Here is a 26,924-nt window from a genome sequence, read left to right as displayed (position 1 = left end):
CCAAAGATCAAGTTGGCAAGTGGCAGAAAAGTTCCATGTATCTGCCTCCAAAGCCAGTACTTTTTCCATTACAGCAATGGTTCTCAAAGGGGTTGCAATTTTGCCACCTACCCATGGGAAATTTGGCAATATCTGGAGACAGGCTTGTCACAGCCAGAGGTGGAGTGGGTGGGTTACTACTGTCATCTAGTGGGTAGAGACCATGGATGCTGTTAACACCCTACTAGGTACAGGGCACCTCCCACAAGGAATTATGCACCCAGCCCAAAGCGTCAGTGGTGCCACTAAGGAGAAGCACCAGGTTACAGAATGTTCCCTGCCCTATGATGATTTTATTTGCAAAAATCCAAAGCTAGGTAACTGCTTCAACATTAAACAAATTGTAGAAAGCCACGTATCAATCAAGGCCTTGTTCATACTGCAACTCTCTTCCAGCCTAAAGAAAAACATATTGGAGCCTTAAGATGAAAAAGGCTGGGGGTGGGGAGGAAAGAGGGGTAGTGCTCAGTAAGCAGAAAGGAAATGCAAACTGATTCTTGAGGTTAAAAATCAAGAGGTAAATATATAGGTATCTTTCACCCCCAGGATTTTCACTAGTCCCAATGTTCGCTCACTGCTCTGAAATTTAACTATTGGGAACTGGCTAAATGTTACCCTGACCTCAACCAACATTTGCTTTTGATTTTTTTCCGGGACCCAGGGGAAGTGGATACCAGATGAGGCCACCTTGTCTCCCGCTCTTCCCGCAGGGACAAGACCTGCCAGGTGCTGGTGACTTACCTCCCGACAGGAGGCGGCTCTGTGGACGACTGGCAGGATCCCAGGGCCACAGACCGGTGTTTGGGACACTTTCCCCGCCCAGTAAAGGCCGCCTCCCCTCGTTCCCCACTCCACAATCCTCAACTGCTCTCCCCCTCCCTCCGCGTACCCCCGGGAGCTCGGCTGCGGGAGAGCACGTCCCTGCGCGGTGGCGTCACAATCCCGGCGCCGCGGCCCCGGCCCTTAGCAACGGGCCTAGCGACGGTCTCCAGCGGCTGCCGCCCCGCGCCGGCTCCTGCGCGCCAGTCCCCTGCTGCGGGGGCTGACCCTGCCCGGGGAAGGACCGAAGGGGGTCCGGCGTGTCCCCACGGCGGCTGCAAGAGGATCTAAGCATGAATGGCAGCCGGAGAGGTAAAGGGAACTCTCAAGGGCGACCGCCGCCTCGCGCCGCCGCGTAACCGGGCCTGGGGTCCGGGATCCGTGGCTCGGGGGCGCGGGTCGGGGCCGCGCTCTGGGGGCTCCAGGTCCCCTGTTGACTTGCCACTGTTGGCCCCAGTGTTAACCCGCGCACAGGAGGACGAGGTCCTGCCTGCTCAGAATTTGTGGCCCTGACTGCTGGAGGCCCGGTCTCTTGAACTGGGCACATGCAGCCTTTCTTACCTCGGTGGCCCCGAGGCAGAGGAACTAAATTTAGGTCCCCCAGATCAAGCTCCCTTGCTCTTCGCAAGGACGACCCTCAATTTCCTCATCTCTCGAATGTGACAGTAAAATGTCCATGTCATAGAGTTTTTGAAGTTTAAATGAGGATAATATATAACTCCTGGCACATTTTAAGTAATCGGTTAAATACGAAATCTTCCCTTCTGTAACCACCGTCCTCCCCACAAAACAAATAACCCAGGGATTCTTTAACTTTAATGTGAATAGGAATCCCCTGGGAATCGTGTTAAAATGCAGATTATGGGGGCGCCTGGGTGGCTTAGTTGGTTAAGTTGGTCTCTTGATCTTGGCTCAGGTTATGATCTCACGGTTTGTGGGATGGAGCCCCGCGTAGGGCAGTGCACTGTCAGTGTGAAGCCTGCTTGCTTGCGATTCTCTCTCCCTCTGTCTCTCTCTCTCTCTCTCACACACACACACATAAAATAAATAAACTTAAAAAAACAGATTATGATTCAGTAGGTCTGCTGGGGGCTGAGATTTTGCATTTCTTGTATGTTTCCAAATGATGCAGTGTTGTTGGCTTCAGTGTTATCGGCAAAGGACTAATCCATAATCACTATATTCACCTACCCTTTATTGAATACTGTCTGGGTCAAGTGGACCCAGTATCTTTATTTATTTGTATATATTGTATTTATACTTTATTTATAAATATATAAATTTTTATATTTATATAAAATATTTATATTTATTTGTATATCTTTAAAGTATCTTTATTTATTTGTATATATTTTTAAGTCCTCTCTCCACCCAATGTGCAGCTCAAACTTACCACCTCAAGATCAAGAATCACATGCTCTACCCACTGAGCCAGCCAAGCACCCCCTAAAAGTATCTTTAAACCAAGCTGCTAGATGGTTCCTTGCAGTGTCTCGCTTTTGAATATGAGTGTGCTTTTATTACATAATCATTGGTCAAAATAAGTGCTGTTGTGAACATACGAAATTACTATCCATTGACAGCAAACTGTATATTCTGACACTGTCAACATAAGTTCCAGAAAAAGCAAACCAACATGCTTTTATGTTTTTTAGAAATTTTACAACATAAGCTATCCTTGCTGTGTAACAGAAACAACTGCCAAGTTATCTCATTATGTAATCCACAAAAACATCTTGATAGGTATTATCCTCACTTCACAGTAAATAAGAGGGTCATATATAACTTGCCAAGGTCATAGTAAGTGGCAGAACAGGCTTTGAGTCCAGTTGAGGAATGTGAAACCTTAGGGCCATTATTTTTACATACGATCCCATGGCAGAGGTGGGAGCATGGGAAAGGATATATGTAAAATTTAAAGTACAGAGGCATACCTCGGACATACTGCAGGGTCCATTCCACCACAATAAAGCAAATATCTCAGTAAACTGAGTCAAATAAAATTTTTGGTTTCCCAGTGTATATAAAAGTTGTGTTTACCCTACACTGTAGTCTATTAAGTATGCAGTAACATTATGTCTAAAAAATAATGTACATACCCTCATTTAAAAATACTTTGGGGCGCCTGGGTGGGTCAGTCGGTTAAGGGTCCGACTTCGGCTCAGGTCATGATCTCGCGGTCCATGAGTTCAAGCCCCGCGTTAGGCTCTGTGCTGACAGCTCAGAGTCTGGAGCCTGTTTCAGATTCTGTGTCTCCCTCTCTCTCTGCCCCTCCCCTGTTCATGGTCTGTCTCTCTCTGTCTCAAAAATAAATTAAAAATATATATATACTTTATTGCTAAACAATGCTAACCATCATCTGAGCGTTCAGCAAGTGGTATTCTTTTTGCTGGCGGACGATCTTGCGTTGATGTTGATGGCTGCTGGCCGATCAGGGTGGTAGGTGCTGATAGTTGGGATGACTGTGGCATTTCTTAAAATAAGACAACATTAAACATTGAACTTTGCTGTATCAGCTGACTCTTCCTTTCACGAACGATTTCTCTGTTCACGAACGATGCCTTTTGATAGCGTTTTACCCACAGTAGAACTTCTTTCAAAACTGGAGTCAATCCTCCCAAACCTTGCCTCTGGTTATCAGCCAAGTTTATGTAATAGTCTAAATCCTGGGTTGTCATTTCAACAATCTTCACAGTATCTTTGCCAGGAATAGATTCCATCTCAAGAAACCACTTTGCTCATCTTTAAGAAGCAACTCCTCTGGGCACCTGGGTGACTTAGTCGTTTAAGCGGTCGACTTTAGCTCAGGTCATGATCTCACAGTCTGTGGGTTCAAGCCCCACGTCGGGCTCTGTGCTGACAGCTCAGAGCCTGGAGCCTGCTTTGGATTCTCTCTCTCTCTCTCTCTCTCTCTCTCTCTCTCTCTCGTTCTCTCTGTCTCTGTGCCTCTCCTCCACTTGCCTCTGTCTCTCTCTCTCTCTCTCTCTCTCAAAAATAAACAAACATTAAAAAAATTTAAAAAAAAAAGCAACTCCTCATCCATTCAAGTTTTATTGTGAGATTGCATCAATTCAGTCCCGTCTTCAGGCTCCACTTCTAATTCTAGGTTTCTTATTTCTATCACATCTGCAGGTACTTCCTCCACTGAAGTCCTAAACCCCTCAAAGTCATCCGTGAGGGTTGGAATCAGCTTCTTCCAAACTTATTAATGTTGATATTTTGACTTCTTCCTATGAATCACAAACATTCTCAATGGTATCTAGAATGGTGAATACTTTCCAGAAGATTTTCAATTTATGTTGCCCAGAACCATCAGAGGAATGACAGCTAAAGCTTTATGAAATGTATTTCTTAGATAATAAGACTCGAAGGTTGAAATTACTCCTTGATCCCTGGGCTGCAGAATGGATAATGTGTTAGCAGGCATGAGAGCAACATTAATCTAATTGTACATCTCCATTAGAGCTCTTGGATGAACAGGTGCATTGTCAGTTAGCAGTAATATTTTGAAAGGAATCTTTTTCTGAGCAGTAGACCTCAAAACAGTGGGCTTAAAATATCCATCGAGCCCACCCAGGAACACCAAGGTAGGTAGGTAGGTAGATAGGTAGGTAGGTAGATAGATAGATAGATATTCAGCAAACCATGTTGTAAACAGAAGTGCTGTCACCTAGGCTTTGCTGTTCCATTTATAGAGCACAGTAGATTTAGCATCACTCTTAAGGGCCCTAGGATTTTTGAAATGGTAAATGAGCATTGGCTCCAATTTAAAGTCACCAGCTGCTTTAGCCTCTAACAAGAGTCATCCTGTCCTTTGAAGCATTGAAGCCAGGAACTTCTCTCTAGCTATGAAAGTCCTTGATGTCATCTTCTTCTAATGTAAAGCTGTTTCATCTACGTTGAAAATCTGTTTAATGTAGCCATCCTTATTAATTATCTTAGCTAGATCTTCTGGGTAACTTGCTGCTTCACTTTATACTTTTATGCTATGGAGATGGCTTCTTTTCCTTAAACCTCCTGAACCAACCTATGCTAGCCTCAAGCTTCTTTTCTGCAGCTTCTTTACCTCTCTTAGTCCATAGAAATGAAGAGGATTGGGGCCTTGCTCTGGATTAGGCTTTGACTTAAGGGACTGTTGTAGCTAGTTTGATCTTCTCTCAAGACCACTAATACTTTCTATGTGTCAGCAATAAGGCTGTTTCACTTTCTTATCATTTATGTGTTTCTTGGAGCAGCACTTTTAATTTCTTTCAAGAACGTTTCCTTTGCATTTTTATAACTTAGCTAAGTGTTTGATACAAGGGGCCTAGATTTGGCCTGTCGAGGTTTTCAACATGCCTTCCTCACTGAGCTTTGTCATTTCTAACTTGATTTAAAGTGAGAGATACGTAACTGTCCTTTCACTTGAGCACTTAGAGGATATTGTAGGGTTATTAATTGGCCTAATTTCAATATCATTGTTTCTCAGGGAATAGAGAGGCCCGAGAGAGAGAGAGAGAGAGAGAGAGAGAGAGAGAGAGAGAGAGATGGAGGAATGGCTGGTCAGTGGAACAGTCAGAACACATGACATTTATCAGGTTCCCCTGGATTGAGATCCACAAACTCTGAATCTGTTACACATAGTTGCTGTGTAATCGTGGGCAAATTACATGCTTTACTTCATTGTGCTTCATCTATAAAGTGGGACAATGATAATACCTGTCTCATTGGATTGTTGTAAGGATCAAGTGCATTTGTAGCTACCAAGTGTTTAGAACAGTATCTGGCACGGTTAGTATTCAATAAATTAACTTTTGACTACAAGTGAAGAAACCCAATTCAAACTGGCTGAGAGAATTTTTAGCTCCTATAAAGAAAAGTCTGGTAAGGGTAGAGCTTCAGTTAGATCCAGAGACTCAAGCAATATCACCAGGAATCTCTCTGTCTTCCACTTTTCTCCAGGTAGGTTTCATTCTCAGATAGGTCTCCCTTGTATGGTGCAAGATGGCCACCAGAAGTTCCAGGCTGATTTCTGTCTTGCACTGGGCTCTAGCCCAGTGGAAAGAATGTCTCTTTCCTAATGGTTCCAGTAAAAGTCCCAGGATTGTGTGTCATTGGCTCGACCTGGGTCACATAGTCATTCCTGATTCACTCAGCATAGCTGGTCAGATTTGGATTATATGCCCACCTCTGAGCAGTAGAATAAGCTGTGCTTGAACCACTTGGACTAAAAGTGAAGGGCTAGTGGTTCCCCAAGGGCAAGTTGAGGTCCTGTCTCCACATACAGAGGCATTGGGTTGTGGGCAGGCAAAAAGTGAAACACTTATTTTTCCTCCATAGACACAAGGTCTGCTTGAGAGTTTTTGTTGGTTAATTTGCTTTTTTGTGTGTTTAGGTTTCAGATCCCCTTCTTTCCTGGTAGAAACAAACTATGCTAATTTCATGACTGTCATTACCAATCCAAATGGTGTAATCTTGATCTCTCTTGTCCTAAATAATAAGTTAATTTTTTTCCTTCCTGCTCTCTGGCCTGTGATACAGAAGGAACTTCTCAGACATTCTGATCTCAACTTGTTTTTCTATTTTAGTCTCTTTTAGCAAACTTTGTTCTCTGGTCCTGGATTTTAGTTCTATCTAGACACCTCTTTTTCTATTTTCAGTCATCTATATTTCTTCCAGACTTTGTGCCCCCTCCACGCCTTTATAGCTTATAGCAGCCCACCTGACAGCAGACTGACCATTTTATACACTTAAAACATGTCTTAGTGATACAGTATTCATATTTTGCATGTTAAATTCCATTAAACTCTGTAACTCAGCCTTCTTATCTTGAAGGTTACCCCTCAATACACAATCTACTTTTGGAGGAAATAAATTAATTTTGTGAGGAGGTTTATGTCTAATTTTCCATCCATCTGGTCTGAAAGATGAGACACTGACTTTAGGGGAGATAGGATCCAGACAAGAGTGTAAGTAAGTTGGACTAGATGAACTTTAAGACATCTTTTAATAATTAAGTTCTGATTCTGACATTTTTATATATCTTCTACATAGTAACATTATATTATATAATTTCTAATTTATTAAACTACTTTGTAAGGGGATTACTCTTTATTTTAATTTTTTTCACATTTATTTATTTTTGAGAGATAGAATGTGAGTGGGAGAGGGGCAGAGAGGGAGGGAGACACAGAATCCAAAGCAGGCTCCAGGCTCCCAGCTGTCAGCACAGAGCCCGACGCAGGGCTCAAACCCACGAACCGTGAGATCATGACCTGAGCTGAAGTTGGACGCTCAACTGACTGAACCACCCAGGTGCCCCGGGGATTATTTTCTTAAAATTATTTTTAAGGACAGACTGGCCTATGATTAACTGAATAATTAATACATATGTATTAACTCAAAATCTCACTTCAACTGTATCTGAAAATCATTAAAAAATCTGGTAGGTCAGTGGTATACAGAATAAAATTAATATGTATCAGATAACATAACTGATATAGCTATCATTTTATCCAGTGAAACTAAAGTCTCAAGGTACACCTGTTCTGGAAACAACTTACTTTGTTAAAAGAGAAGGCCTTTTATCTATGGCAGAAGAATTTTTGTCTGTCTGATGTATCATTGCTGGTTAGTAATATGATTGAATAAAATTTTAACAATTCTGAGGGGCGCCTGGGTGGCTCAGTCAGGTAAGGGTCCGACTCTTGATCTCAGCTCAGCTGTTGATCTCGGTTGTGAGTTCAACCCCCACGTTGGGTTTCGTGCTGGGTGTGAAGCCTACTTAAAAATAAATAAACAAAATAAAACAATTCTGATATTTAAAATCAAAGGTAGATTTATTATTTTTAAATGCTCAGTATTTTTGTTTTCGTGAAAGATGTGTTTTACTTATCCTAATTTATATTTTTTTGTTAAAAGTCAGAGCAACCTCTGTCCTTCCCAGATATGGTTCACCATGCCTATTTAAAGGACACTTGAGCACCAAAAGTAATGGTAAGTGAGGTGTTTAAATGGTAAAAGATTATTTATTAAAACGTTGACTGTTTCCTTTATTTGTAAATTGTATGACATGATGAAAAATTACTTCATGTAATCAATATTGAACCTCGTATTGTTAATTATAATTAAATAGTATAGGAATTCTTGAGAAAATTTAGGAGGCCATCATTTCACACTACTATTGTGCCCAGGACGTGGACCTGGTCGCCTCCCACTCCCTGCTGTATCTCCGGCCCAGCTCTACTCTTTGCTGGCAGACCACCCTGGCACACAGCTTACCTTCCTTGTTAAAATGGTGGTCAGGAGGTTATTAAAGACACTGGTACTGAAAGGGAAGAGCACTTGAAAAATGCAGTTTGTATCCGGAGTAAACACCGATGGGCCTCTTTTCCAACTGGAGTTCTCGATCCTATGAAAAGGAAATCTGAATTTTCTGTGTTTTCACACTTTAAAGCCTTTAAATTTTTAACATGAACTTAAAATATATTTTTATAATTATAGCTTCAAAATTTAAACTGCATTTTTAAGCAAAATAATTGAAAATCTTTTTTTTCCTTACTTACATGAAAAGTCTTTGATTCTGGTTCCTCTAAAAGTGAAAGACGGATCGCATTTTCAATTAACTTACTTATTTCTGGTAATAAAGTATATATATACACAAAGCAGAGTCATAAACATTGAAAAATTATTTTTAACTAAAAATTTTAAACTAGATGTAAAGTATACATACATTAGAAAAACAGGATGAAGAACAACAATATGTAGTTTGCTAACTTTTTTTTTAAGAATATATGTGTGGAGCTGCTGTAGGTATAGTGGTTCTAGGTATGAAGCTGATTTGGTTCACATCTAAACTGCGTCCTTTATCAGCTGTGCGACCTTGAAGACCTTATTCACATCTCTCTTGGTCTCCACTTCTTTTAAATGGTAATAATGACTAAATGGCTTTTACATGTGAAGAGTCTAGAACAGTGCATGCACGGTACCTATTCAATAAATTTTACTTGTAGTACAAGTATCAAGCTTATCGTTACTGTATATGTTTGTATTATGCATAGAATTTCCCTAGAAGGATGCATAAAAATGGTAGTAGAGTATACTTCTGGGAGGGGAGGCTAGGGGTCATGACAGGGTATTCACTTACTTTTCAATCTTTATATGCCATTTTAGCTGTTGGTTTTGTTTAACTATATGTATGTATTCTCAAAAATGGTTTTTAATGTTTAAAAAGTTATGCCTAGATTTATTTACATTTTATACACTCATAGATAAGTGCTTAATTATTTCTAAGGTATCTTTTAAACAGTTTAGATGAGATTGAGAAGCTTATGGAATTTCTATGTGATCGTATTTGTCTTAATATATTCCTAATACTTCAAAAAAAGAGTGCAGTAAACTGATCGTGTTTTCAAGTGTAAAATTAGAAGTCGCCCCTCAGAAAAGAATCTTTGCAGAGAATTTTAGAGTTTTGGATTTGTTTGACTTACTCAACTATTAACAATGCTAACATTATTTTATAATCAGGCAAGTAAGCTAAACGCTTTTAGTTATGAGATTAATGTCTGTCAATAAGAAATAGTTTTGTAAATGTAATGATAATAGATTATATTCCAGAATCTCTTCCCAAACTCTCAGTCTTAGAAAGGCTCGAACCCAAGAAGTCAAGAGCTTGTCAGTTACCAGTGCAAGATGAAGGCTAGGACATACCCAGCATCACAGATATGTCAGTATGTTAATTTTCAGGACATTTTATAAAAATGAGCTTAATAATCAATATCTTGTTTTTCTCATGACTTGATATTAATTCTAAATATATAATGATTAAATATGTTTTAATTTTTAGCTTTTTGCACTGACTCCTCCTCTCTCAGACTAAGTACTCTCCACCTGGTCAAGAATCACATGGCTGTTCACTATAATAAAATCCTTTCAGCCAAAGGTAAAAATGTGCAAATGTGAACTTTCTATATCCAATTTAAATCCTCAGCTTCACTTCTAGTTAGGGTAAATCTGTGGCAGAAATGAATATATTATATATAAATGTATTTATGTTTCATGTAGCAAGATATCACCTGTTAACTATAACTTTTATACATAGAAAATTCAGAATGCCATTTTTGTTAACTCTATGTGATATCTATATAATAACTACTTATTTCATTTTACCTGTGTTATCCCTAATACATTTTTGTGGTTAGATATTGATGTTAATATAATGAAAGTTTATAATCTGCTTTTGTTTTCACATCTAAAGAAATTGTACAAAGAAGATACCAGCTGCTCTTTTTTTTCTTTTTGGTTGCTTTGTTGAGATAATAACTTATATATAATAAAATGACTGATTTTAAGTGTACAGTTAAGTATCTGTGTTTTGGAACATATATCCATTTGTATGATCACCACAACAATCATTCTATAACAGGGACTAGCCAACTACAGCTTGTTGGTCAGACCCTCCCACCACCTATTTTTGTACAGGTCTTGAACTAGAAATAAGATTTATATTTATATTTTTAAGTGGTCAGAAAAAAATCAAAAGAGCAATATTTTGTAACATGTGAAAGTCACATAAAATTCAACTTTCATTGTCCAGATATAAAGGCAATCATGTTCATTCTTGGACATATCGTCTATGGTGGTTTTTGCACTCAAAGGCAGAGTCGACTAGTTGTGACAGAGACCATATCACTCTGCAAAGCCTGAAAAGTTTACCATCTGTCCCTTTACAGAAAACGTTCACTGACCCCTGATATAGAACATTTCCATCATCCTGAAAAGTTCTCCCTAGTCCTTTGCAATCAGTCTCCTCCTTCAATCCCTGGCAACCACTGATCTGCTTTCTATGACTATAGTTTTCCTTTCCTAGAATTTCATATAAGTGGAATCATACAGTATGAATCATTTTGTGTCTAGCTTCTTTGAATTACCTAACGCTTTGGAGACTAATCCTTGTTGGTGTGTGCATCGGTAGTTCTTTTTATTGCTAAGTAGTTTTCCCGTCAATGACTATACCATAATTTGTTTATGTATTCATCAGTTGGTGGATATTTGGATTGTTTTGACTCACTTTTGGCCATTAGGAATAAAACATACAATCTTCACATACAGTCTTTGAACACACGCTTCCATTTTACTTGATTAAATTTATTCACTAGGAGTGGAATTGTGGGGTAAAATGGTAAGTATATGTTTAACTTTGTAAGAAACTGCCAAACTGTTTTCCAGAGTGACTGCAGTTGTGTATTTCTGTCACTTGTACATCCTCACCAGAACAGTACTTCCTTTCGTAGCCATTCTAGTGGAGACATAGTGGTAGCTCATCGGGTTTTAGCTTGTATTTCTCTAATGCCTATGATGTTGAACAACTTTTCTTGTGCTTATTTTCCTTTTTTTTTTTTTAACATATTTTATTTTATATTTGAGAGAGAGAGAGAGAGAGAGAGAGAGACAGAGCATGAGCAGGGGAGGGGCAGAGAGGCTCCTAGCTGTCAGCACAGAACCCGATGTAGGTCTCGAACTCACGAGCAGTGAAATCATGACCTGAGCTGAAGTAAGATGCCCAACCAACTAAGCTACCTGGGCGCCCCTCTTGTGCTTATTTTCTATTTGTAGATCTTCTTCGGTGAAATATCTGTTCAAATTTTTTGCCCATTTTTAAAGATAAGTTACTTGTCTTCTTAATACTAAGTTGTGAGAGTTCTTTATGTATTAAAAACAGGTCGTATATCAGATATATTTTCTCCCTGAGACTTACCTTTTCATATTCTTTAAAAAATAATTTATTGTGAAATTGTTTTAGACTTATAGAAAAATTGCAAAAACAGTACGGTGTCACAGAAACCCTTCACCCAGCTCTCCCTAATGTTAAAATCTTATATAACCATAGTACAGTTATTAAAACTAACAAGTGACTATTGATAGAATACTAGTAACTACTGACTTTTTTGAATTTCACCAGTTTTTCACTAACGTCTTCTAAAAAAGTTTTTATCTTCTCATTTGAAGAGCTAAAGTTTGTGTTTTTTATTTTTTTTAATATTTATTTTGAGAGAGAGAGAAAGAACACACGTGAGTTGCGGGGCAGGGGGCGGGGGGGGGTGGTGAAAAATTCCAAGCTGATTGCGCAGAGCCTGATGCAGGGCTTAATCTCACAAATGCTGAGATCATGACCTGAGCTGAAATCAAGAGTTGGACGCTTAACCAACTGAGCCATCCAGGTGCCTAGAAGAGCTAAAGTTTTAAATTTTAGTTAATGTTTTATGAAGTTTATGTTTTATTTATTTTATTTTGTTTTGTTTTATTTTTTTAACATTTATTCATTTTTGAGAGAGCATGAGCAGAGGAGGGGCAGAGAGAGGGAGACACAGAATCGGAAGCAGGCTCTGAGCTGTCAGCACGGAGCCCGATGTGAGGCTCGAACCCACCAACTGTGAGATCATGACCTGAGCCAAAATTGGTTGCTTAACCAACTGAGCCACCCAGGTGCCCCTGAAGTTTATATTTTAAATGATTGAGAAATCTAGAGAAAAATTATATTTTGTGACATGTGAAATCAAGTTCAGTTTTTCGATTGTTTTAATAGTTTAACTTTTCAGGGGTACCTGGGTAATTCAGTCTGTCAAACATCCAACTCTTGATTTTGGATCAGATCGTTATCTCACAGTTTCATGAGTTTGAGCTCCTCATCAGGCTCTGCACTGACAGCACACAGAGCCTGCTTGGGATTCTCCCTTTCTTTCTGCCCCTTCCCTGCTCACCTTCTTCTGTCTCTCCCAAAATAAGTAAATAAACTTAAAAAAAATTAAAAAATAGTAGTTTATACTTTTCATATCCTGTTTAAGAAATCTTTTCCTGGGGTGCTTGGGTGGCTCAGTTGGTTGACCGGCCAGCTTCGGCTCATGTCCTGATCTTGCAGCATATGAGTTCAAGCCCCACATTGGGCTCAGAGTGTGCTAGTGTGGATCCCACTTTGGATCCTTTGTCCCTCTCTCTTTCTGTCCCTCCCCTGCTTGCGCTCTCTCTTTCTCTCTCTCAAAAATAAAACAAAAAAAATTTTTTTTAATCTTTCCTTAATTTTAGGTCACTAGGATTTTCTTTGTCATCTTTTAGAAGTGTTAAGTTTTAGTTCCTACATTTTTTTTTAAGTTTGTGATCCATTTTGAGTGACTTTGTATATATGATATAAGGAGTAATTTTTTTTTTGCCTATGAATATCCAAATACTTCCAGTATCATTTGTTGAAAAGATTGTCCTTTTTTTTCATTTGTTTTTTGTTTTTCTTTAATTTTAGACAGAGAGAGAGAGTACAGGCAGGAGAGAGGGGTAGAGGGAGAGAATGAGAGAGACAGAGAATCTTAAGGGGGCTTCACGCTCAGCATTGAGCCTGATACAGGGCTCAATTCCATGACCAAAATCAAGAGTGGGGGGCTCAACCAGCAAGCCACCCAAGCTCCCCAAGATTGTCCTTTCTATGTTGAATTGCCTTGGCAGTTTTTGAAAGACAGGTGACCATATTTGAGGGTATATTTCTGGACTTACTCTTCAGTTCCATTGATCTTCTGTGTCTTTATTATATTAGCTTATTGCTTACTTACTATAGCATTACAGTAAATCTTGAAATCAGGTGGTGTAGGGCGTCTAATTTTGCTTTTTTGGAGGAACTTGTTTTGGGACTCCCAATTACAGGTATGTTAAGTGCATGATTCAGGTAGGTTAGGTCAGGGACGCTCTGTGCATTTATTTTCCAGTCTTCCTTTACTCCGTTTCATTTTGAATAGTTTATATTGCTATGTTTTTAAGTTCACTAATATTTCCTTCTGCAGTATCCAATGAGGTGTTAATCCCAACCAGTGTTTTTTTTTTTTTCTCAAGGATATTATATTTTTTGCTTCTAGAGGTACCATAAAAATCAAAACAAGGAACTGCAAATTCTGGAACTTTTTGTGATTTCCACATTTGATATTTGTTGTCATTTATAAATGTTAAGAATATACTGAACAACTGATTCTTTTCTTTCAGCTGCCGTAGACTGCTCAGTTCCATTAAGCATGAGTGCCAGCATCAAATGTAAGTAATTTTTGACATGTTGACTTTTGAACTAAACTACACATAACATAAAATTTACCATCGTAACAATTTTTAAGTCTAACCATCTTAACCATTTCAGTGGCATTAGCCGCGTTCATATTTCGGTACAACCGTCCACCGTCCATTTCTAAAACCCTTTTTATCTTGCAAAACTGAAACTTCGTACCCGGCAGAATAACTGCTCCAAACCCCCCTTGCAACTACCATTCTATTTTCTGTCTCTCTGAACTTGACTACTCTGGTACATCACGTAAGTGCAACCATCCAGTAGTTTTCCTTTTGTGGCTGGCTTATTTTACTTAGCATAATGTGCTTGAATTTCATCCATGTTGTAACATATGTTAGAATCTCCTTTCTTTTTAAAGATTTTTTGTTGATACAATCGTAAGTCGGTAAACACTTGGGTTGTTTCCACCTTTTGCTTAGTGTGAATAATTCTGTGGGCGTGGATGTACAAATATCTCTTTGACACTCTGCTTTCAGTTCTTTTGCATGTATACCCAGAGGTGAACTTGCTAGATCATATGGTAATTCTATTTTTAATTTTGTGAAAAAAAACCCATAGTATTTTTGTATACCAGCTACATCATTTTACATTTCCACCAATAGTGTACAAGTATTCCAGTTTTTCCACATCCTTCCCAACACTTGTTATTTTCTTTTGACAGTAGCTATCCTAATGGGTGTTGATATATTGCCTTTTGAGGAAGCATTTTCTAACTTTTAAAAATTATCCGTAAATAAAAGAAGCTTGTATTTCAAAGTTTGGAACTTAGAATTCAGCCCAGGCTTTGCCACTGAATTGCTGTGTGACTTTAGATAAATTATTTAACTTTTCTGGATTTCATTCCTACGTATAAAAATTAAGGTAGTACTTCCCATATCTATAAAGAACTTATGAAACTCAACACCCAAAAAACAAATAAGCCAGTGAAGAAATGGGCAAAAGACGTGAATAGACACTTTTCCAAGGAAGACATCCAGATGTCCAACTGACACACGAAAAAATGCTCAACATCACTCATCAACAGGGAAATACAAATCAAAACCACAATGAAATACCACCTCACACCTGTCAGAACGGCTAAAATTAATAACTCAGGAAACAAAGATGTTGGTGAGGATGTGGAAAAAGAGGAACCCTATTGTGCTGTTGGTGGGAATGCAAACTCATGCAGCCACTCTGGAAAACAGTATGGAGGTTCCTCAAAAACTTAAAAATAGAACTACACTATGATCTAGCGATTGCACTACTAGGTATTTATGCAAAGGATACAGGAGTGCTGATTCATAGGGGCACATGTACCCCAATGTTTATAGTAACACTATCGACAATAGCCAAAGTATGGAAAGAGCCCAAATGTCCATCGACCGATGAATGGATAAAGAAGATGTGTGTGTGTGTGTGTGTGTGTGTATATAAATTATATACATACAAATATATATATGTGTGTATGTATATAAAATATATAAATATATACATATATAATGGAGTGTTACTTGACAATCAAAAAGAATGAAGTCTGGACATTTGCAACAACATGGATAGAACTAGAGGGTATTATGCTAAGCGAAATTAGTCAAGTCAGTGAAAGACATATATCACGTGACTCCACTCATATGTGGAATTTAAGATACAAAACAGATGAAATAGGGGAAGGGAAGCAAAAATAATATAAAAACAGGGAGGGAGCAAATCGTAAGAGACTCTTAAATATAGAGAACAAATAGGGTTGCCGGAGGGGTGTTGGGTGGAGGGGTGGGCTAAATGGTTAAGGGGCATTGAGGAAGACACTTATTGGAATGGGTACTGGGTGTTATATGTAGGGGATGAATCACTGGATCTACTCCTGAAATCATTATTGCTCTGTATGCTAACTAACTTGGATATAAATTAAAAAAAAAAAAAATTCGGTAGTTCTAAAGGGCTTGCCAAGGATTCTCATTTCCCTTGGCTTTTTAAGGTTAGTGAATGATTCATTAAACTACCATAACCAGCATTTTTCTCCAGATAGATATTGTCTACTATTTGTATCCTAATAGCTTAACTGATAAACTTGATAGTTACATGTATGTGAAAAGCTATAGTGACCCAAGATTTCTAAATAATCTTTACTAAGGAAACAATCAGATCACAAAATTTGAAATTCCTATTTTAAAATGTTCTAAAAGATACCATTTGAAGTCTTTGAGTTCAAATCAGGAAATATATACTTAAAAATAGCCAAAGGACATGGCCTGTGCTTGTCTAGTAGTAGATTATTAGTATTACTAGTAATTCAGTATTACTAATAAGACAAAATCAGAGAGGATTTCCATATTAAAAAATAAGTATCAGCCCAAGGTAGTGCATGCTAAGTGGTGAACGAATGAGACCATAGGTAGGGAAATGCCCCTTAGGTGCAACCTGGGAAAGATCAAAGACTGCAGGATCGTTTGGTCCCAGTCTCTTCTTGGATATCTTCTTAGTGGAACAGAGAGGACCTTTAAGCTGAGCCAATTGCCACCAGCTGCCATTCAGTGAGCACAGTGTCTTTGCAGGTCCTGTACCTGGCACTTTTTATTCTCCTCCTTCTGTGTATTCCCTTATGTACAAACGTAAGTTCGTAACAGGCCCTACTGTAGGCTCTCATATCTTTGAAGGAATCTTGGAGTTCAAATAATTTTAAAAGAGGAGTAAAGGCGTTTTAGGCAAGAGTACAGAATTAAGTATGTTTTTACAGACTAAATTGACCACAGCATTCAAGTTATGTGGGCAAGTCATTTTATTTCTTACCCTCCACTCTTGTAAAATGAAAGGTAATTAGATAATCTCTAAGATCCTTCCAGATTTTTAATTTCTGTGGTGTATATTTTTTCTTCTGTATCATATTAATGATGTTTTGTAGCACAAAAAACTGGCTTAGTATTTACCAGCTTAAAAAAATCTGAATCATTTGGGGCACCTGGCTGGCTCAGTTGGTAGAGCACGTGACTCTTATCTCAGGGGTCATGAGTTTGAGCCCCACGTTAGGTATAGAGATAACACACACAAGAAAATGAAATAATAGCTAGATAGCTAAATTGAATCTTTTTTAAAAAATCTGAATCATTTGCACTAAGATGTTTTCACCTGGGGCATCTGGGTGGCTCAGTCGATTAAGTGTCCGACTCTTGATTTCAACTCAGGTCATGATCCCAGGGTTGTGGGATCGAGCCACACGTTGACCTCTGCACTGGGCATGGAGCCTGCTTAAGATTCTTTTTGTTCCTCTCCCTCTGCCCTTCCTCTGCTCTCGCTCTCACTCTCTCTCTCAAAAAAAAAAAAAAAAAGATGTTTTTACCCAATTGTCATTATCAGACAACCCTGTTTAACTAGAATCACCTCTAAATGGGAAAGTTTTGCTTAGTTTTCATACAGATATTAATTTCCTGAACAATAAATATATAAAATAAGATTATCTCTTTTTTATTTAGTTTGAGTAATAAAAAGCCTGCCTGAATATATGTATTAATCCCCTTACTGAACCAAACCCTGGGATCTAAAATCCATATTCACCAATTTAAAATAATCAGGTATTTTGCATAATATGTTGTTTAGTTCACTAGAATTTATTCGTTGATTAATTCAGCAAATATTTATTAGGTACCTACTATGTGCTGGATACTGTTCTACCTGCTTTTATAGAACTTGCATTCTAGGGGCGCCTGAGTGGCTCAGTCGGTTAAGTGTCCGACTTCGGCTCAGGTCACGATCTCGCGGTCCATGGGTTCAAGCCCCGCTTCGGGCTCTGTGCTGACTGCTCAGAGCCTGGAGCCTGTTTCGGATCCTGTGTCTCCCTCTCTCTCTGACCCTCCCCCATTCATGCTCTGTCTCTCTCTGTCTCAAAGATAAATAAACGTTAAAACAATAAAAAAAAAATTAAAAAAAAAAAGAACTTGCATTCTAGTTGAAGGAGACAATAAGTAAATACAAAGAAAAAAGTAAATACAGAATATGTCAGAAGGTAATAAATGCAATAGAAAAAAATCAAGCAGGATAAGAGACATTGAGAGTCTGCTGGAGAATGCCTCACTGATAAAATGAGCAGAAACCTGAAAGAATTAAAGGAGAGGCAAGTGGGTAAATGGGGGAAGAAGAACAGTCAAGACCAAGGAAATAGCAATTACAAAAGCCTTGAAATGGCATCGTGATCTGTGTGTTCAGGGAACAGCAAGGAAAGCTACATAGCTGATGTGAAATGGGCCTGCTGAAGAGTGCTAGGAGGGGAAGTTATTGAGGTGGGACAGGGAGAGCAGACCTAGTGGGCTGTGGCCATTGTGAGCACTTTGGCTTTCACTCTGGATGAAATTGGAAGCCATTGGAGGGTCTTGAGTAGAACAGTAATAGAGCCAGTTTAACTTTTAAAAGCATCTCTCTGGCTACTGAATTGAGAACAGTCTGTAAGGGGCAATGGTAGAAGCAGAATGACTAGTTAGGAGACAGGAATGCAGATAAGAAATAATGGTGACTTGGGGCACCTAGCTGACTCAGTAGGGCATGCGACTCTTCATCTTGGGGTCGCGAGTTCAAGCCCCACTTTGGGTGTAGAGCTTACTTGAATGAATGAATGAATGAATGAATGAAAAGAAAGAAGAAAGAAGAGAAAGAAAGAAGAAAAGAAAGGAAAGAAAAAAGGGAGAAAGAGAAGGAAGGAAGGAAGGAAGGAAGGAAGGAAGGAAGGAAGGAAGGAAAAGAAAAGAAAAGAAAAGAAAAGAAAAGAAAAGAAAAGAAAAGAAAAGAAAGAAAAGAGAAAAGAAAAGAGAAAAGAAAAGAAATAATGGTGACTTGGACCGAAGTGGTTGCAGTAGAGGAAGTGTGAAATGGCTGCATTCTGGAAACATTTCAAATGCATGTCAACAGTACTTACTGATGGGTTGGATGTGGATAGGGTATGAGGAAAAAGAGGAGTCAAGGATGACTCCCAACACTTAGAGCCTGTCAATCAAAATAGGTTCTAATTTACTGAAATGAGGGCTATGATAGGAAGAGATTTGGGAGAGGAAGTGAATCAAGAGCTCACTCGTGGTCGTTATAATAGTTTGAAATAAATATCTATTAGATAGCCAAATGGAGATCTTAAGGAGGTAGTCGGAATTTGAGTCTGGAGTTCAGGAGAGAGGTCCAGGATGCAGAAAAAAATTTGAGAGTTGACAGCATATAGGTTGTATTTAAAGAATTGCTCCTATTTTTGGTTTTTGGAATTTAGAGTTAGCTAGTGCTTATTTATCACACGGTATTTTCTGCTTTCAGTCATTTGAGACAAGAGGTTTTCTTTTTTGCCATGTCAATGAAGAAAATTGTGATGACCAGAAGAATTACAAAGATTGTTATCACCAAACTAAAGTATAATTAATATTCATTATTCTTGTGTTATAGAGCTGATGCTCATTATAATTAATATAACTTAGAAACACATTTTATAGACACTTTTTAAAAAGGAAATCTCTGGGTTTAAGCCATCTGTTTTTATAAGATACATTCTTCTATCTAACAGACTACTACTGATTTGATCATTTCAGTCTTCATAGTATCTACACTAGAATAGCTCTACAGAGTTTGTTGAATTGATCAAATAGTCCCATAAATCGAATGCATTAAAAGACTTTACTTTTTATAGCAGTTTTATTGACAAATGATTTGCATACTATAAAATTCACTGATTTTTACTAAGTTTAAAAATTGCATAGGAGCACCTGGGTGGCTTAGTCGGTTAAGCATCTGACTTTGGCTCAGGTTACGATCTCAGTTTGTGAGTTCAAGCCCCCCCCACATTGGGCTCTATGCTAACAGCTGAGAGTCTGGAGCCTGTTTCAGATTCTGTGTCTCCCTTGCTCTCTGCAACCCCCCACTCGCACTCTGTCTCTCTTTCTCTCAAAAAATGAATAAATGTTAAAAAAAATTTTTTAATTGTACAGGCATTAGCACAAACCACTTTTAGAACATTTATGTCAGCCCAGAAAGATCTTTTGTACCCATTTGCAGCTGCTTTCTATGGCCACCCCTAGCCTCAGGAAACTGCTAATCTATAGATTTTTCTTTTTTGGACATTTCATAGAAACTGAATCACTCTGTGTTTTTTTACATTAGACTTCTCACTTAGCATAATGTTTTCTAGATTCACCTTTTCCTTAGATTGTATCAGTACTTCATTTAATTGCTATGTAGTATTAGTATTGCTATAGTATTGCTAAATTGTATAGATAATACCACATTTTGTCTGGTCATCAGCTGATGGATATTTGCATCATTTCTGGGTTTTTGGCTATTATGAGTAGGACTGCTAAGAACATTCATGTACCAGTCTTTTGTGTAGACATAAGTTTTCATCTCTTTTGAGTATATACCGGAGAGTGGAATTGCTGGGTCATAGGTAAAATTATATTTAACTTTTTTAATGATTTTTTTAAGTTTATTTATTTTGAGAGAGAATGCACATGTGCGAATGGGGGAGGGGCAGAGTGAGAGGGAGAGAGAGAGACTCCCAAACAGGCTCTGCAGAGCCTGACTTGGGGCTTGAACCCACAAACCATGCAATCATGACCTGAGCCACAATCAAGAGTTGGATGCTTAGCCGACTGAGCCACCCAGGTGCCCCAAAGTATATTCAATTCTTAAAGAAACTGCCAAACTGTTTTCCAAAGGGGCTGTGCCTTTTTACATTCTTACCTCCAACACATTAGGATTTCAGTTACTCCACATCCTTGCTAATGCTTGTTCTGGGCTCTCCGTTTTTTTTTTTTTTTCAAGTTTTTTTTCTTTTTTTTAATCTCTACACTTAATGTGGGGCTCCAACTCATGACCCTGAGGTCAAGAGAGTCACATGCTCTTCCAACTGAGAGCCAGCCAGGCACCTGCCCCTTTTGACTCCCTTTTTCATTATAGCCATCTAGTGGGTGTGAAGGTGGTATCTTATTATGGTTTAAATTTGCATTTTCCTCATGATTAATGATGTAGAGCCTTTTTTTCTGTATGCCTATTAGCCATTTGTATGTCTTTGGTAAATATTCAGATCTTTTGTCCAATTTTTAATTGGGTTGTCTTATTGAGTTGTATATTATTTATATATTTTGCATGCAATCCCTTATTAACTATATGATTTGCAAGTATTTTTCCCCACCTGTGACTTGCCTTTTTATTTTCTTAGGATGTGTCTTTTGAAAAAGTATAAAAATTTTTCATTTTGACTAAGTCTAATTTTTTTTTAGTTTCTTGTGCTTTTTGGTTGTTGTGTCTAAGAAATCTGCCTAACCCAAGGTCCTGAAGATTTACACTTCTGTCTTCTTCTAAGAGTTTTATAGTTTAAGCTCTAACATTTAGGTCTGTGAGTTGTTTTTGTATATGGTACGAGAAGGCTTTACTTAAATGAACAGGTTGGACAGATTTGGTAATATGAAAGTATTTAAAAATTGATAGTGTTAAGGACTCTGTTATGTTTTTTTACTCCTTTTACCTATGAGTAAGATAATAGATCTGAGAAAGTTCTATTTATTTCACTCTACAGATGTCATCTGCTTTAATGTAGTTAATACATTCATTAAGCAAGTATTTGAGGATAGAATAAGCTGAAAGTAATAAGTTGTCCCTTAAGCAGTGTGGGGTTTAGGGTACCAACCCCCTGACATAGTCAAAACTCCCTGTATAACTTGTGACTCCCCAAAAACTTTACTAAGAGTCTACTGTTGACGTTACTGATAACATAGTCAATTAACACATACTTTGTGTGTTACATGTATTATATACTGTATTGCTACAATAAAGTAAGCTAGAGAGAAAATATTATTAAGAAAACCACAAGGTAGGGGGAACCTGGCTGGTTCAGTCGGTAGAGCATGCAACTCTTCATCTTGGGGTTGTAAGTTTGAGTCCCACATTGGGTGTAGAGTTTACTTAAAAATAAAAAATCATTTTAAAAAATGGCCAAATTACTAATTAGGTTTAAAAAAGAAATCACAAGGGAGAGAAAAGACATTTACATTACTGTATTGCACAAAATCCATGTACAAGTGGACCCGTGCCGTTGCCCAAGAGTCATCTATATTTCACTCTACATTTTAAATAATAAGTATATTTACTTTAGCATGCTTGTAATTTTTTAAAAATTTTTTAAATTTATTTATTTTTGAGAGAGAGACAGAGAGCAAGTAGGAAAGGGGCAGAAAGAGAGAGAGAGAGAGAGAGAGAGAGAGAGAGAATCCCAAGTAGGCTTCGCACTGTCAGCATGGAGCCCGATGAGGGGCTCGAACTCAGGAACCATGAGATCATGACCTGAGCTGAAGTCAGACGCTCAACCGAATGAGCCACCCAGGTGTCCCTAGTTCAGACTTTAAATATACATATAAATTACCTTTGTTTTTTAAGCTTATAGAAATTTTTATAAATTCTGATTCAAATCAGAGTGATTTGAAACTTGAAATTATACTGTCCATTAAATTGGGATAAGTTCCAATAAAAAGTATATGTTAAATTTTTAATTTTATATGAAAATACAATTTCATTTTGTTTATATTTAACTCTGAAATTTGACTAGCTTTCATTTTGCTATTTTCAGCCTTTATACAATGATAAATCTTTGATAACAACTCAGTACTTGACTTGCATCCTAAAGTGTGAAACCACTGTTTTCATTTATATTTTCAAATAATAGCAGTTAAGAGAAGTAGAAATCCATTATCCTGATTGCAAATAATGTTATTTTTTAAGTCATTTATAAAACTTAAATTTGTATGTGATAGTATTGACAATAATACTGCATTTGGCTGAGAGTCTGTGGATCAACTCAGACTCTGCATTTAGTAACGACAGAGTTACAACACATCAAGCTTTCTAACTTTTGTATCTCTGAATATCAGCTAGGAATTGCTTTCTTGAGCTCTTAGGCTTAGCCAGGAGCCAAAATGTCACATCTTGTTTATGCTTTTTAAATAGTTAATGCAGGGGTGCCTGGGTGGCTCAGTCGGTTAAGCATCTAACTCTTGATTTCGCCTCAGGTCATGATCTTAGGCTTGTGAGATCAAACCCTGCATTGGGCTTTGCACTGAGCCTGGAGCCTGCTTAGGATTCTCTCTCTTTCTGTCTGTCTCTCTGTCTCTCCATCTCTCTCTCTCTCTCTCTCTGTCTCTCTACCCCTTCCCCGCTTGCTTGCACACACATGTGCGCTCTCTCTCTCAATAAATAAACACTTTTTAAAAATAGCTAATGCACTTACAGTTTCTGTAAATTAAGTATTTGTTAGCTTCTCTATACAGAAACGTATTTGGATTTTTATTTATATATCAATAGTGTAAACATTTTTTAGCAAAAAAAAAAAAAAAGTGCCCTTTATGCCTCTTCCACGACCAAGACCTTAATTTTTCTATTTTGTTCTACATTTTAAAAGATTTGTTTTTCCCCTCAGATGCAGACCAACAACGAAGAGAGAAACTCAAAAAGGAATTGGCACGATGTGAAAAGGAGTTGAAATTAAATAAGACAGCAGTGCCAGCCAATTCTAAAAATAATTCCAAGTCATTATTTACCACTCTACAAAAGGTAAGATAGTATTTTCACTTTTTAAAAGCGGATGTGGGGCGCCTGGGGGGCTCAGTCGGTTAAGCGTCCGACTTCGGCTCAGGTCATGATCTCACGGTCTGTGAGTTCGAGCCCTGCGTCGGGCTCTGTGCTGACAGCTCAGAGCCTGGAGCCTGTTTCAGATTCTGTGTCTCCCTCTCTCTCTGACCCTCCCCCATTCATGCTCTGTCTCTCTCTGTCTCAAAAATAAATAAACGTTAAAAAAAATAAGAATAAAAAAATAAATAAATAAAAGCGGATGTTTCCAAGCTACTCCATCAGTGGTACAACCTGACTTTGTGGTAGCGCGTTTGCCATATGTCAGAATCGGTAAACTTCGCCTGTAAAGAGCCAGATAGTAAATATTTTAGGCTTTTCAGGCCACGGTCGCTCATGACCCTTGTGCCATTGGATAGTAGCCACAGACACTATATAAATGAACAGGCACGGCTGTGTTCCAGTAAGACTTTATTAAGAAAGGAGTAGTGCAAGGGTGCCTGCGTGGCTCATTCGGTTGAGTGTGTGACCTCGTCTCAGGTCATGATCTCAAGGTTCGTGAATTTGAGCCCCACGCTGAGTGAGGCTTTCTGCTGTTAGCGAGAGCCCACCTCGGATCCTCTGCCTCCCTCTCTCTGTGCCCTTCCCCTGCTCTCTTGCACTCGCTCTCTCTCTTTCTCTCTCTCAGAAATAAACAAACATTAAAGAAGAAGAAGAAGAAGAAAAGAAAGACAGTAGGCCAGGGGTGCCTGGGTGGCTCAGTTGGTTTTAAGCACCCAACTCTTGATTTCAGCTTAGTCGTGATCTCACGTTGTGTGGGATCCAGCCGTGCGTTGGGCACTGTGCTGACAGCATGGAAATGACTTGGGATTCTCTCTCTCTTTCCCTCTGCCCCTTTCTCTCTCTCTCTCAAAATAAATAAACATTAAAAAAAAAAATCGAGCAGATTTGGCTGCAGCCTATAGCTTACTGACCTCTGCTATTGGTGTTCTGGGATACCTTTTAACATCTGATGGCGGATTTGTTTTTCCTTTCTCATGAATGCATGTTAATTTTATCAGATACTCTTTCTGCATTTTTTGAAAAGGTGATATCATTTTTCTTTTAAATGTGTTTATGTAGTGAATTACAGTCAAGTCTCTAATGTTGTAAACAACTTTGCATTCCTAGTATAAACATAGCCTTGTCGTGGTGCAATACCTTTTTTATTCATAGTTGGTAGAGTTGCTGAGACTTTGTTTAGGATTTTAGCATCTACCTCCGTTATCAATACTGACCTATAATTTTCCTTCTTCTCTACTCATGTCTATGTGCTATTTCCTCTTTTTCCATGCTGTAGAATAATTTATATGAATTTAGAATTATTTATTCCTTGAATTTGATGGAACTCAACATTAAAATTATCTGGGTGCCTAAAGTTTTCTTTTTGAGAAGATTTTGACCACTATTTCAATGTTTTGAATCATTATAGAACTATTTTTTTATGTATTTATGTCAGAAGTTGTCCATTTCATCTAAATTTTCAAATTTTTGGCAGAGACTTGTTTAAATATAATCTCTTAATCTCTCCTGAATATGTATTATTTCCCCCTTTTATTCCTCGTGTTGTTTGTTTGTGCCTTTATTTTCTCTCTGATTTTTCTCACCAGAGATTTGTCAGTTTTTAAAGTCTTTTTAAAAAGGGCATATTTTTTTTACTTCATTAATTTTCTCTGTTGTATTTTGTTTTCTATTTTATCAATGTTTGCTCTTACCTTTTCCCCTTTTGGTTTTCTTTGGGTTTATTTTGCATTACTGTTCCTACTTTTGCTTAGCTTATTCTCATCCTCACTTCTGGGACGGTATAAGCATATTTAAGATTATATATTTTCCTCCACATGCTGCTTTAGCTGTATCCCACAAGTTTTGATATGTGGTATTTTTATTACAATGCAATTGAGAGTATTTTCCATTATTTCTTTTTTAACCCAAGAGTCATTTAGAAGTATTTCTTAATATCTGTATGTATTTTTTCCCTAGTTTTTTTCTTTGTTCCAGATTTCTAGCCTAATCGTACTGTGGTCAGGGAACATCTATATGATACCCATTTCTTGAAATTTGTTGAGAAATTTGTTTTATGGCCCAGTAGGGAGACAGATTTCTTTTTTTTTTTTTTTTTTTTTTTTTTTTAATTTTTTTTTGGGACAGAGAGAGACAGAGCATGAACGGGGGAGGGGCAGAGAGAGAGGGAGACACAGAATCGGAAACAGGCTCCAGGCTCCGAGCCATCAGCCCAGAGCCTGACGCGGGGCTCGAACTCACGGACCGCGAGATCGTGACCTGGCTGAAGTCGGACGCTTAACCGACTGCGCCACCCAGGCGCCCCGAGACAGATTTCTTAAAATGCACCGTGTCATTATGTGTTTGAAAAGAAAATATATTCCATAGTTGTTGCATGCAGTATTTCATATACTCTGTATTCATTGGATTAAACTTCATATCTTTTATATATTCAAATCTTATTGATTTTTTGTCTTGTCTATCATTTATTAAGAGAAGTATTCCACATGATTATGTATTTAGCTACTTCTCTAAAAATTAGTACTACCAATTTTTGTTTTGTAGATTTTAAGTATATTATTCTATATATACAGATTAAGAGATGATATATTTTCTTGGTGAATCAAATCAAACCTATTATCACTGTGCTTTGAACTTCTTTATCTTAATATTTTTTGTATTAAAGTGTTTCCTTTTTTTTAAAAGATTTTTTTTTTTTAATTATTTATTTTGAGAGAGAGAGAGCAAGAGTGAGGGAGGGGCAGAGGGAGATCAAGAATCCCAATCAGGCCTGCACTGTTAGCAAGGAACCTGACACGGGGCTTGCTCTGAGAAACCATGAGATTATGACCTGAGCCGAAATCAAGAGTCTGCGCTTAACAGACTGAGCCACCCAGATGCCCCACAAGTTACTGTGAATTCTAAGTGGACAAAAACTATATACAAACAACATGGAGCCTGCTTGGGATTCTGTCTCCCTCTCTTTCTGTCCCTCCCCTATGCAAGCACAAGTGCACTCTCTTTCTCTGAAAATAAATAAAAATTAAAAAAAAAAAAAAAAGAATTCACAGTAACTTGCAATTTGCATACATTTTTTATAAGCCTTGATAAACATTTAGATGAATTCAGATTCAAATTATTATTTGGGGTATACTATTTTAATAATTGGGCTTTATGGTTAATAGACACCTATCCTAGTTATAATCTGCATATCCTGAAAAGTTTGCTACAATTAAAAAGAACATGCTGGGGCGCCTGGGTGGCGCAGTCGGTTAAGCGTCCGACTTCAGCCAGGTCACGATCTCGCGGTCCGTGAGTTCGAGCCCCGCGTCAGGCTCTGGGCTGATGGCTCGGAGCCTGGAGCCTGTTTCCGATTCTGTGTCTCCCTCTCTCT

General features: G+C 38.2%; 1 protein-coding gene across 4 annotated transcripts in view; it reads left to right on the top strand.

Moving 5' to 3' along the window:
• The first annotated feature begins 1,050 nt into the window (after nucleotides 1–1,050).
• The window catches only part of SPATA7 (spermatogenesis associated 7), a 40,353-nt gene continuing 14,479 nt past the window's right edge, over nucleotides 1,051–26,924 (top strand). Inside the window, exons 1-5 of one of the 4 annotated variants that reach the window (XM_049612373.1) lie at nucleotides 1,051–1,170; nucleotides 7,759–7,833; nucleotides 9,683–9,778; nucleotides 13,858–13,905; nucleotides 23,343–23,476. In XM_049612373.1, the coding sequence (XP_049468330.1) occupies nucleotides 1,152–1,170; nucleotides 7,759–7,833; nucleotides 9,683–9,778; nucleotides 13,858–13,905; nucleotides 23,343–23,476 (372 nt within the window). In that variant the 5' untranslated portion in view covers nucleotides 1,051–1,151. The remainder of the gene's footprint in view (nucleotides 1,171–7,758; nucleotides 7,834–9,682; nucleotides 9,779–13,857; nucleotides 13,906–23,342; nucleotides 23,477–26,924) is intronic. The other 3 variants (XM_049612369.1, XM_049612370.1, XM_049612371.1) reach the window with 3 other exon arrangements.

This window comes from Panthera uncia (genome assembly GCF_023721935.1).
Source record: "Panthera uncia isolate 11264 chromosome B3 unlocalized genomic scaffold, Puncia_PCG_1.0 HiC_scaffold_1, whole genome shotgun sequence".
NCBI classification, from domain to species: Eukaryota; Metazoa; Chordata; class Mammalia; order Carnivora; family Felidae; genus Panthera; species Panthera uncia.
This window is presented reverse-complemented; position numbering and strand designations above follow the sequence as displayed.